Raw genomic sequence first — 13,381 nt, forward strand, 5'->3', positions numbered from 1 at the left:
ATGTCTGTTCTCTCCTTCCAAGATGGTCCCATGTCCTGCATCAAGGGGAAGGGAGTATGCCACTCCTTACATGGTAGAAGGCAGAAGGGAAAGCAAACCAAACACCGTATAAAGCCTGTTTTATAAAGGCCCGAATCCCATTGGTAAGGGAGGAACCCTCAGGGCCCAATCTCTCTCTCTCTTTCTTTCTCTCTCTCTCTCTCTCTCTCTCTCTCTCTTTTTTAAGGTTTCCATTGGCTTTTTTTTTTTTAAATATCTTTATTTTTATGTGGTGCTGAGGATTGAAAGCAATGTCTCACGCATGTGAGGCGAGCGCTCTACCACTGAGCCACAACCCCAGCCCAGGGCCCAATCTCTTAAAGGTCCACCTTCTGACATTGTCACTTTGGGGGTGGGCACAATTTTGTGGTTTAAATTTGTCCCTTCCAAAATGCTTGTGTTGCCAAAGTGATGGAAGAGGTGGGCCTTTAAGAGGTGATTATCCTGGAGGATGATTCCTTTATCAGTGAGATTAAACCCCTTACAAAAGAGGCTTCATGCAGTGTTTGGCCAGCCTCTCTAACATGAGGACACAGTGTTTTTCCCCTCTAGGGGAGGTGGCCACAAGGTGCCATCTCCAAGCAGAGAGTGGTTCTTGCCAGACAGCAAACATGTTGGAACCTTCCATCTTGGACCTTCCAGCCAAGAACTGTGAGAAATAAATTTCTGCTTTCTCTATTTCTGTCTCTCAGGTCTTTTGTTACAGCAGCACCCTTGGACTAGGATGGGGTGAGGGTGTCAGAAGCAAAATTGCCACCGTCCTTCTCCCCATGAGTTAAGCACCACTGGTCTAATTGGGAGAGGGAACAATTCCCTCTGGTGCACTGGGCCAGAGAGTGGACACATTTCACATGTCATTCTGTTTTAAATGAAAATAGAAAACGCACAAGGAAAACACATTTGGGGTTTGGCCACCTTCCTGCTGGGTTCTGATTTTCTAATTGAACGGTGAGTCCCTGAAAGGAGAAAAAAAAAATCTGACAGAAATGGATGGAGCTGCAACTGACATTTCCATGAGCCCTTTACAGGACAGGCTCCAACAGAGGAGGAGGAGAGCCCTGGGCTCTGGAAGATCCACACTGATCCTTCAAACGGTTCATTGCCTTTATTAAAGCTGTTGGGCTGCAGCTCATGTTTGTATTTAACTAGCTAATTAGAGAAACATGGTACCAAATACAGTGGGAATTCATTTAAATTACTTTCATTTAAATTGTAATGAAGAGTTCACTAATCATGAAGAAACCTGAAAAAGAGTTGCAAATATAAACTTTGATAGAACACACAGATGATATGCTCAGAAAATGTGCCAGCCTCCAAATGCATGGACATTATCGTTTACTTTTTGTTTTTGGTGGGGAGGGTGGTGCTAGGGATTGATCTCAGGGCCCTTGACCAGCCCCTTTTTTTCTATTTTATTTAGACACAGGGTCTCACTGAGTTGTTTAGGGCCTTACTAAGTTGCTGAGGCTGGCTTTGAACTCGTGATCCTCCTGCCTCAGCCTCCCGAGCTGCTGGGATTACAGGCGTGCCCCATCCTGCCCGGCTAGAATTATCTTTTAAGTAAGTTCATGCCAAGGAGTGTATTCACTTGTAAGCAGAGTTACACTATGGTTTAGATGTGAAGTATCCCCCAAAAGCTCATGTATGAGACAATGCCAGGAGGTTCAGAGGTGAAATGATTGGTTTATGAGAGGTGTAATCCTAATCCACAGATATGGATTCATTGGGTGTCAACTGTAGGCTGGTAGGTAGCATGTGGCTGGAGGAGGTGGGTCACTGGGGACATGCTTTGGGGGTTTATGTTTTGTCCCTGATGAGAAGAGCTCTCTCTGCTTCCTGGTACTATGTCCTGAGCTGCTTTTCCCCGCCATGTCCTTCCACCTCACCTTGGGCCCAGAGCTCTGGAGTTGGCCCACCAAGGACTGAACCTCTGAAGCCATGAGCCAAAATAAACGTTTCTTCCTTTATATGAGGTCTTTTGGTCACAGCAACCAAAAAATCTGACTAAAACATACACTTCCTCCTCCAACTTACCAAAGCCCATCTACATTCCTCTTGTAGACCATTTGCCAGGAATTTCCAATGATTTTCCTTACCACACCGCATGCTCTTAATTCATATACATATGGCGCACCCATTGAAGATAGATACCTATGGTCTATTATAATAAAATGCACCTGGGCATGAAGTGGAACTGATATGATCGCTCACACTCTCTCTCACACACACATACACAGACACACACACACACACACACACACACACACACACAGAGAAAGAGAGAGAGAGAGAGAGAAAGAGGAGACTTCCTAATAACTTCCAAATAGCTCAAGGAGTGCAAAATTTGATTTCCATCTGTGATCACACCCAAGTAAAGGTGTTGCTGATGGGAAATAGCCTTGGATTCTTGGAGCATTCAGAGCTGACCTGCTTCCATTTCTCCTACCTCACTGATGGCCTCTACCTATGCTTGACAATGAGGAGCCTGGTTTTCTACTGGGGAGGTTAAAAAAGAGTCTACCTTCCAGACATAGAACACAGTGAGTGGGATACACGGAACAGAAAAGTGACTTGGAGCCTTGCTCTAGCCGTGGTGATCTGGGAAGCAGTTCTGAGTCGAGCTCTAGCCTCAGGGACTGGGGGTAGGAGAAGATGCTTGGGGTGGAGGGACCAGAGGGAAGCAGGACTGTAAGGGCTGTGATCAATTAAAGGAAGATGCCGGCCATTTCCCTTTGTTGGTCTAGGGCACTACCTAGTAATGGTCAGGAGAATTATTAAAATTAATGACAATAATATCATTACCATCAGATACCATTGATGGATCACTGACGGTGAGTCTTTCACTGGGCAAAGCCCTTTGAGGGCAGGAACTCTCTGTCCTTATAGCGCCCATGTGATATGGATGTTATTGTTCTTGGTGCAGTAGAAATAACAAGCTTCCCACTGTTAAGTAATAGGTCCTGACAGCACAACTAAATCAAGAACGCCATAATTGAACCACTGTGCTGAAGATCATCAGGAGGAGAGTTCCGATATTTGTTTTGCGGTTAACTTCTTCTGACATTGGCCAGGTTTCTCATCGCCCATGGACTCATTTTTGCAATGCCTGGTGCTCAATAAAAAGGAATCAATTTGAATCGGTAGAATGGGGCCAGTTCTCATTGCTCTATTTGTCTCTCTGGATTGTCTTGAGGCTAAATGGGGAAATTTGAAAATAGTTGGAAGGCAGTGGGCATAAAACAGATGTGAGCCGTGATACCCGGGTGAGTCTGCAATGGGTAAATGGTTCTAGTCCCATAAACGCCCTGTGGTCAACCTGGTCTCCTTGATGACAAAAAGATATTTTGAGTAACCTGGTCTTTTCACTCCCACAGACTCTTAAGAAGCATATTGTCCACTTCTCTGATTATTAGACTGTTTACTTTAATCCAAACTTTCGTTCAACACGGATTCGTGGAAATGTGGAATGGGGTTGACTGGATGCTCCAACTCAGAACATCCGGCCAGCTTTGTAAGGTCAGTTACTCTTTTAAACCTCCTTTACATGAACATGAGGAAAACCCACAGCCTCACTGTTTGACGTGAGATCTGAAGATGGCTCAGAATATCCTTGTCACAGAAATCTAGGCCAGAGATGGGCTTTAAAACTGTACTCCAAGGAACATGACAAAATGATATAACCAGATGTGGCATTTCAATTCCGCAATCATGAACCATTCAGGTGGCCACTTCTGCTTCCTGAGAGCTGATAGCCATTCAGCTGTACGAGAAGGCACTTCACCGTGGTGACGTACAGTAGTGGGATGATTCCTTTGCCCTGGTTTTTTCTTGCTACTGTGTCATTTCGTGTCATTAACAATTAACGTTACTTGGAAAGACATTCAGATTCTCATTTTTACTTCAAGGTGGGTAATTCTGTATGAATTCCGTAGATGATTTTCTTTTTCTTTGGCAACAGATAAGCTTAGCCTCAGTTTGTTTGAAATTGCTGACAGCTGCGTATAAACATTTAGGAACCAATCCTGGTCATCCCTGATTGATAATATACATTGATCTTGGCCATTTTTAAAGCCTGTTTTTCTCTCTTTGCATCTTCTATCTGCCATTCAAGCAGAACCTTCTTACTGTTCAAGCATCATAGACTCATGGCAGTCTTTCTGTAACTCCAAATGGATTTTGATGGCAAATTAAAAACCTCCTGTGACTGTCAAATGAGCAGAAGACCCCAGGTGACATGGGGTGCAAGTTATCTATTCCCAGAGTAAGAAAATGTCCCTGTGTACAAACCCATTCGCCTTACGTACCTTCACCCCTCTAACTTCTGTAGCACACTGTCCATAGGATTTGGGGCCCTCTGACACCCAGGAGTTTTGGGTCCTGGATTTGGGTCCAAACACTGCCCCCTTCCTATTTAAGTGATGTGACCTATGAGAGCTGATAAATTTTCCAAGCTTCCTTTTCCTCATCTACAAATGCAGAAAATAATACAAACTCAGGTTTTATTAAATCAGCTCAACACATAGTAGAAGCCCAAGCATTATCAGCTGATATTGCTAATATCAATTATTATTATCATCCCTGCTATCATTAGTCTTATTTGTGTGTGATGTATAGTTTCTTGTTCTAGTAGCTATAAATCAAAATGGGAATTGGTTAATTTTTGGAAGGATACCTAACTTCTTTCTTTTTCTTTAATTTTTTAAATATGAATGGATCATAATATTCTCTTTTTAAATTCATTTTATTTGTTGCCTTTAGATATACATGACAGTGGAGTGTATTTGGACATATTATACATACATGGAGTATAGCTCATTTTAATAAGGATCCCCCCTTTGTGGCTGTACATGATGTGGAGTTTCACTGTGGTGTATTCACATATGAACATAAGAAAGTTATGTCTGATTAATTCTCCTGTCTTTCCTATTCCCATCCCCCCTCCCTTCCCTTCATTCCCCTTTGTCTAATTCAATGAACTTCTATTCTTCCCTTATTATATGTTAGCATCTGCATATCATCCACATATTTGGCCTTTGGATACCTAATTTCTTAAAACATTTTGAATTAGTTTATCTTAGTCTACTATAGCAACTTTGTTGCTTCAGACTAAAAATTGGACTTGGAGAATCCCAAATTACAGAATTTTTTTTTTTAAAGGGTGTGTGTACTGGGGATCGAACTCAGGGGCCCTTGACCGCTGAGCCAGTTCTCTAGCCCTGTTTTGTATTTTATTTAGAGACAGGGTCTCGCTGAGTTGCTCAGTGGGTTCACTGATTTGTTCAGGCTGGCTTTGAATTCACAATCCTCCTGCCTCAGTCTCCCGAGCTGCTGGGATTGCAGGCATGCACCACCATGCCCAGCCTAGAATATTTTAAAGAAGTATATGTGTTGTCAAAAAGGAACAACAACAAGAAAAATATATGGTCATCAGAACAAAGCTGCTCAAGTTAGGAACAGTAGCCATCTTTCAGAATAAATGGAATTGGGTTAAAATACAAGCATTGTTAACATCTGAACAAAGGCTTCTTTAGTAGAAAGTTTTAAGCACGAGACACCCTTCAGCTATCCCCTCACACTGTGGATTTGCTGCTTGTCATGAAAGGTATAAATATGCATTGTTAGTTCCCCAATCACAGCCTGTCATGGTGGGATTGGGACTGACAGGGTACATCCCTACAGATGTACACGCAGCCTGCCTTGTGACTTGTTGGACTCGGGCTTAAATTAACTTTTATCTGCTAAGTAATGAGCACATCAGTTTTTTAATATCACAGAAGTTTCATCTTGGAGCCTTTCCTTTTTTTATTATTAGAATCATCCCCACCTCGGTCCCTCCCCTCCCTTGCATGTAATAGAACAAAAGCTACCTGGTGTATTACACAACTCAGGATTTCATTAGATCCTGCCGGGTGGGAAAGACTATTTACACAGAGACAGAAGAGCATGCTTTTACAAGATGATTTCATAGAAGCGGAATGGGGTTTTATAGAATAAAAATAGATCTTTTCCCATTTATGGGCCAACTAGCTGGGCCAGCTTCCTCTTTCTAGAAGTCAGAGCATTTCCCTGGACTTGAGAATTCTCTGAGAATGTTTCCATGTCCCCAGGAAATGAGTGGATGCCTGCTGGGGTCATGGTTTATGCATGGCCATCTCTTTTTTTCTATGTACCAACCTACCTACCTGCATCATGGGAGATGCTTTTCTTTAAAATGGGAGTAGATGATCATCATAATTTGGATAGTCAATGTTCCCCAAAGGCTAGTATGTTCCAAGTATGGTCTCCAGGGTGGTGCTGTGTGTATGTGGGGGGGTGTGAAACCTAGGGGAGGTGGGGTCTTGGGGGAGTCATTAGGTCAAGGGATTGTTGGCCTCTGAACTGATCCTCTGTAGCTCTCTTTTCCTTCCTGGCCTTGACATGAGCAATTTTCTGTCACATACTTTCACTATTTGGTGTCCCCACCTGGGGCTGGAATCTCTAAAACTGTGATTCAAAATAAAACTTTTTCTCTTTATATGGTAATTACCTCAAGTGTTTTGTTACAAGTCAGTTTTTGAAAGCTAAATGTGATTAAAAAAAGATAGCAATATATCTTCAGAGTCAGGGCATTCTCAGGAAGACAGATTTTATGCAAATATATATGTAAAGATTGGGAAATGTGAACCTTTTTTTTTTTGGCACCAAGGATTGAACTCAGTGGCACTTAACTGCTAAACCACATCTACAGCCCTTTTTTATATTTTATTTAGAGACAGGGTCTTATTGAGTTGCTTAGGGCCTCCATAAATTGCTGAGGCCGGTTTTGCACTCTCAATCCTCCTGCCTCAGCCTCCCAAGCTGCTGAGATTACAGGCCTGGGCCACTGTACCCTGTGGGGAAATTCGAAATTTATTTCCTTAAAATTACCCATGCCCATGTGCCCATCAGAATTTGTAAATCCTTCTAGGTATATGCTACCCCACCTGTAGGAGTCCTTGGCCCATTCTACAAAGCAAAGGAAAGTGGTGGTGGATAGGGTGACTGCCAAGAGAGAGAGAGAGAGAGAGAGAGAGAGAGAGAACCAACTTCATCTTAAAGTGAATCACACTCTGCCCAGACTGTCATGCGCTGAGGGAAGAACACATTTCGGATATGCACAGGTCATACTGTCTGCATAACCAGTGATCAAAAGGACTGAGTCCAGAGTGCTGAGATCATAAGTGAGTCCAAGGCCAGCCTCACCACTCCTTCCTCCCTCTCACTTATTTCGGAAGGGGTTCCCAGCAGGTCTTGGGCCACATTTCCAAAGGCAGGGGGTGGGGGCTCAGGAGAGGGACAGGCATCACACACTTGTCCCCATCCAGGAGGTCTGGATGAAAAAAGAAAAACGATTTCCTTTCACATCCCTGCCCCCAGGGCTTAGGTCCCTGGGACACTTTTGCAGCCTTTGCCAAAGAAGTGCGACAGGACCAAGTTCTGTGAAAAGAGAAAACCACTCACGATCAACGGGCCCCGGTTGTTTTCTCGGTACTTGTTCTGGAAGAAAATGTAAACCACGGTGGCGGCCAGAGAGTAGAGGAAGGCGAAGACAGCGACCGTGACGAAGAACTCGGCCGAGGACGAGGAGTCTCCGATCAGAGCCAGCTTCTGCCGCTCCTTGCCCTCGCAGGTGGGCACCTCGAAGGTCACCTGGTGCAACCTACAAGGCGGGACAGAGGAAGAGGCTCTTTAAGGGCTCCCAGGTCTGGTGTCCTGGACCCTGGCTATGTCCCCCAGCTCCTTCCTCTTCTGCTTTGAACTGTCACCTGGTTGCAACCTCCATGCCATCCCCCCCACCCCACCTTTTGGGGGCTTCTCAGTTATGCCAAGCATGGTCCTGAGTGTCTGGTCATGGACAGCTCTCTCTCCCTAAATTGCTCCGCCCCTGATCTTTCCCAGGGCTGTCTCCTTGGTATTCAGGCATCATCAGCTTGAACACCCTCCTGGGGGAGGATTTGGCTGAGCATTGATCAAAAGTAGTTCCTGTGGCTGGTTGAGGGAGCTCGTTCCTGTCATCCCAGCCACTGGGGAGGCTGGGGCAGGAGGATTGCAAATTTGGTGAGGCCCTAAGCAATGTAGCGAGTTTTCATCTCAAAATAAAACACAAAAAGAGCTGGGGGGACTGGGGTGGTGGCTCAGTGGTAGCATGCTTCCTTGCATGTGTGGGGCACTGGGTTCCATCCTCAGCACCACATAAATAAATAAAATAATAAAATAGAGGTATTGTGTCCATCTACAACTAAAAAATTTAAAAAATAAAAGAGCTGGGGATGTGGCTCAGTGGGTAAGTGCCCCTGGGTTCAATCCCCAGGACCTAATAATAATAATAATAATAATAGCTCTTTTGCTTTAGACATCTTCCACCACATCACACTGTTTAATCTTATTTGTAGCAGTCATTACCAGGCAATGACTGGTCATGAATGCGTCCCTTATCTCCACGATAGTGGGGCATCTTGGTTTTCTTCTCGGTATCCCCCAAATCCAACCTCTGTTAGGCACTCAGTATTTGGAGAAGTAAATGAGCATTCTTTTTTTTTAAATTTTTTTTTAGTTGCTAATGGACCTTTATTTTATTTGTTTATAGATGGTGCTGAGGATGAACCCAGTGCCTCACACATGCTAAGCAAGTGCTCTGCCACTGAGCCCCCAGCCCAGCCCCCATTGTGAATGAGCATTCTCCAGTCTGTCTATCAGGATGACTGATAGTCTGATAGTCCTAATTAGATTGGGCTTTAAAAACTTCTACTTTAAAAAGAAAGTTCTATCAGGATTGCACCCTGCCTTAATAGATTGCTTGGTAGAGAAAAATAAGATGCTGGGGTGATTTTTTCTGCTTAGCCAATGTCACCTAAGGAAGGTGATATCCAATATTTCATGGTGTGAACTAGAACAAAGTGGTCTACTGGAACTCAGTCTAGAAACCAGTTCTCTAGAAAGGACCAGGAGGGAGGCACCTGGACAAAAAAAAAAAAAAAAAAAAAAAAAAAAAAAAAAAAAAAAAAAAAAAAACATGAAGGAGGCTTATTTATATCAATAAAGCATCACTTGGAAAATTATGCACCTGAAAATTCACAACTTATCCTTAGAATTTTTTTTTTTACTAAGCAAATTTTGATCTCTTTCAAATAGATTGTTGTACACATTTTCTTCCAATTTAGATAACAGTGGTCATGATTAAGTAATAATGATAATGACAACCAATATATTGGCTTATGCAGCAAACACTTGGGCTTTGAATACATGATTGAATTTAATGCCCAGGACGAACCTGATAATGTAGTAATGTAACGGCACTTTTCCTTTGCAGATGAGGAAACCGAGGCATACAAGAGTCAGGTAATTCTTCCTAAGGTACGTAGCTCATGATTATTGAGCCAGGGATTTAAATCTGCTTCTGAGTTTAGAGTCGGACCTTTAAACGTCTATGTTAACCTGTTTATATTAAGTAATGAAGACATTAACTAGCAGGAATTTTTTTTTTCAAAGTGAAACCTGTGGACTAATGGCCTTAGAAACTCTAGGCATTCTAGCATACACTCAAGGGCCCCGTTCCAGACATACTGAAACCTCTAGGAGAGAGGCTAGTTGGCAGCTAGAGCAGACAAAAATCCAGTTCACTTAATTTTTTTCTTTTTCTCTTTCTCTTCTTTCTTTTTTTTTCTTTTTGGTACCAGGGCTTGAAACTACAGGTGCTTAACCTCTGAGCTACATCCTCAGTGCTTTTTATTTATTTATTTATTTTGAGACAAGGTCTCACAAAGTTGGTTGAGTCCTTGACTAGCCTCAAACTTGTGATCCTCCTGCCTCAGCCTCCTGAGTCACTGAAATTATACGCATGGACCACTATGTCTGGCTTATTCTTTCTTTCTTTCTTCCTTCCTTCCTTCCTTCCTTCTTCCCTTCCTTCCTTCCTTCTGGTGTTTTACCACTGAGCCACATCCCCAGCCCTTTTCATTTTATTGATTGATTGATTGATTGATAGGGTCTCACTGAGTTGCTTACTTCCTTGTTAAGTTGCAAAGGCTGGCTTTGAACTCACCATCCTCCTGCCTCAGCCTCCTGAGCTGTTGGGATTAAAGGTGTGTACCACCATGCCCAGCCAATTTCTTAAAAGCATTCATTTTTTGTTTGTTTGTTTTCTGCTTGACTAAAAAAAAAAAAAAAAAAAAAGACTATCTATAAAGTCCTTTTGATTTTCCTTGTGGCCATGGAGCTTGTCCACAGTCCTTTCCTTAACAAACACTGAGGTGTTCAGCTGCAGTAAAATTCAGGAGGTGTTATTTGGCAGAGCCCCTTTTCTGCCTTGCAGGGTATACAGAAATATTCCTCAACAATTTGACCTGTAGGAATATTTAAAAATGAGGGAGATTGAAGAGGTAGGTACTCATGTCAATTCTTAAACAGGTGATTTGGAGTTCACACCTTTTCCCTGTGTTTAATGTCATTCACTTAACACATTTTTTGACAGTCAGCAACTCTATGCTTTACACAATAGCTGATGCTGGGGTGGGGTGAGAAATAAGGAGATGAAATGATCTCTGTTTAGCTTGAATGAAGCTATTTACTTTACAGAGAGATGATAGGTTTTCTGAGAGGAGCCCTTGCCCAGTCTGGGGGTGGGAGGGTCCAGGTAAACCTCCCTTGTGAGAGCCATCCTTACTCTGTAGCTTGAACATGAGTAGAAATTACCCGGATCTAAAGTTAAGAAAGGAAGCACAATAAGATCCCATTTTGCATCCCCTAGGTTGACAACACCAGACCAGATTACAGGGTGGCAGTAACAGGCGTTGGCGGGGATGTGGGGAAATTGCAGGGATCATTTGTGGTCCATGGGAACGTCAAATGGAGTGACCACTTTGGAAGACAGACCCTGGCAGTTCTTCAAATAGTCATACACAGAGTCATCACAGGATTGGATTCCACCCCTGAGATGCATATGGCAGAGACATACTATTTGGTTACATAAAACTTGTGCCAGAATGTCTGCACGACATTATTCATAACAGCCCCAAAGTGGAAATAAGTCGAATGTCCATCAGCTGATAAAGGGTGCAGTGTATCCAGAGTTTGGGATGTCATTTGTCAATAAAAAAGGAACAAGCACTAATACATGCCACAACAAGGAAGAACCCTGAAAGTGCTACAGTGAGAGAGAGAAAAAAAACAGACACAAGAGGCTATGTGTCCTATGTTTCTATTTATGTGAAATATTCAGAATAGGCAAATCTATGGAGCCAAAAAAGGCAGGTTAGTGTTGGTTAGGGCTGGGGGTTGGGAGAATTGGAGATGATGGCTAAGCGGTATAACCATCTGGGGGATACTGACGGTGTTCTAGAATTCATTGTGGGAAAGGACGCACATCTCTGCCGAAAAGCTATTTAATTGTACATTTGAAATGATGAATCATGTGACATGTGAGTTATATCTCATTAAAACTCTTAGCGAACACATAGGGAAGATGATTTATCACGTTCCTGTGTAGGCAAGAAGCTCAGCACATGAAGAAATGCCATATAGCCAGGCGCAGTGGTGCACACCTCTAACCCCAGCAGCTCGGGAGGCTGAGAGGCTGAGGCAGGAGGATCACGAGTTCAAAGCCAGCCTCAGCCACTTAGTGAGGCCCTAAGCAACTCAGGGAGACCCTGTCTCTAAATAAAATACAAAATAGGGCTGGGGATGGGGCTCAGTGGTCAAGTGCCCCAAGTTTAAATCCAATTACCCAAGTCATATTGAGATGCAATATGACTTGGGTAATTGGAAGAAGGATGGGTGGGGTGGAAAGAGAATAGTAGCCAGGGGTCCCCACTGTGGGCCTCGTGGGTCATGTTATTGACATGGGCCTTTATTTGAAGACAAAGGTTGGCAAGATTTTCTTAGGATAACCATCACGTAAAACAAAACTGTGTCACCTGTTGCAACAAATCTGAAGACATGCACACCTGTTAAGGTCTGTAAGCAAGTCTGGATGGCGCCTGGCAAAATGCCAGAGGGAGTGGTTTGTGAAGTAAGGCCAGCGAGCCATTAAGTGTGGAGATTCCTTATTGGTTGACTGCTGAATCTAGTTTATGTTAATTAAGATAAGCTGTGTGGAATGTATATATACCCCTCCTGTCCTACAATAAACGGCTCCCACTCCTGCTGTATCAATCTACACAAGTTGCTCGTCACCCCCCCCCCCCCAGTTATTTTGCTAGAGCCGGACTGCGGCCTGCAGCACACACCTGCTTGCCCAGTGACCCACCCCAGTTCCCTTTTCTCAAATGTGGAATCTGGGTCTGAGTCTGTGTGCGGGGGAACAACAGGAATGGGAGAATAAATCATCGTTCTTTTTAAGGACCATCAGTTGAACAGCAGGATTTTTTCCCGTGCTGACTCACTGCATGGACTCGTAGAAATTGTTAATTGTGCTTATGTGCACATGACAAAACAAACAAACAGACACACACACACACAAAAAAAAAACTTAAAAATCTGCTTTGCTAGGAAACAATCAAAAATATGAAGAGAGAGAAAATCTTTGCCACCTGCACCTGGGATACAGCATTAATCTCGAGGATATATAAAGAACTCAGAACACTTAACACCAAAAAATCAAATAATCCAATCGATAAATGGGAAAAGGAACTCAACAGACACTTCACAGAAAAAAATAGTCGACAAATATATGAAAAAATGATCAACATCTCTAGCAATTAGAGAAATGCAAATTAAAAGTACACTGAGATTTCATCTCCAGTCAGAATGGCAATTGTCAGGAACACAAGTAACAATAAATGTTGGCGAGGATGTGGAGGAAAAGGTACACTCATAAGTTGTTGCTGGGACTGAACACTGGTGCAACCACTCTGGAAAGCAGTATGGAGATTCCTCAGAGATCTTGGAATGGAACCACCATTTGATCCAGTTTTCCCACTCCTCAGTATAACCAAAAGACTTAAAATCAGCATATTATAGTGATGCAGACAAATCAATGTTTATAGCAGCTCAATCCACAATAGCTAAGCTATGGAACCAACCTGTGCCCTTCAACAGATGAATGGATAAAGAAAGTGTGATATCTATATACAATGAAATATTACTCAGCCTTAAAGAAGAATGAAATGATAGCATTTGCTGGTAAATGGATGGAACTGGAGACTGCCATGCTGAGTGAAATAAGCCAATCCCCCCTCCCAAACAAAGGCAGAATGTTCTCTCTGATATATGGATGCCAACACACAATAAGTATGGGAGGGAAGAATATACCATTGGATTATACAAAGGGGAATGAAGGGAAGGGAGGGGCATGGGAATGGGAAAGACAGTGGAATGAATCGGACAT

General features: G+C 43.0%; 1 protein-coding gene across 1 annotated transcript in view; it reads right to left on the reverse strand.

The window, feature by feature from the left end:
* Positions 1–13,381, reverse strand: part of Synpr (synaptoporin) — a 346,185-nt gene that overhangs the window by 47,777 nt on the left and 285,027 nt on the right. Inside the window, exon 4 of the mRNA XM_077795612.1 lies at positions 7,519–7,717. Coding sequence (XP_077651738.1) covers positions 7,519–7,717 — 199 coding nt within the window. The remainder of the gene's footprint in view (positions 1–7,518; positions 7,718–13,381) is intronic.

This window comes from Urocitellus parryii, chromosome 3 (genome assembly GCF_045843805.1).
Source record: "Urocitellus parryii isolate mUroPar1 chromosome 3, mUroPar1.hap1, whole genome shotgun sequence".
NCBI classification, from domain to species: Eukaryota; Metazoa; Chordata; class Mammalia; order Rodentia; family Sciuridae; genus Urocitellus; species Urocitellus parryii.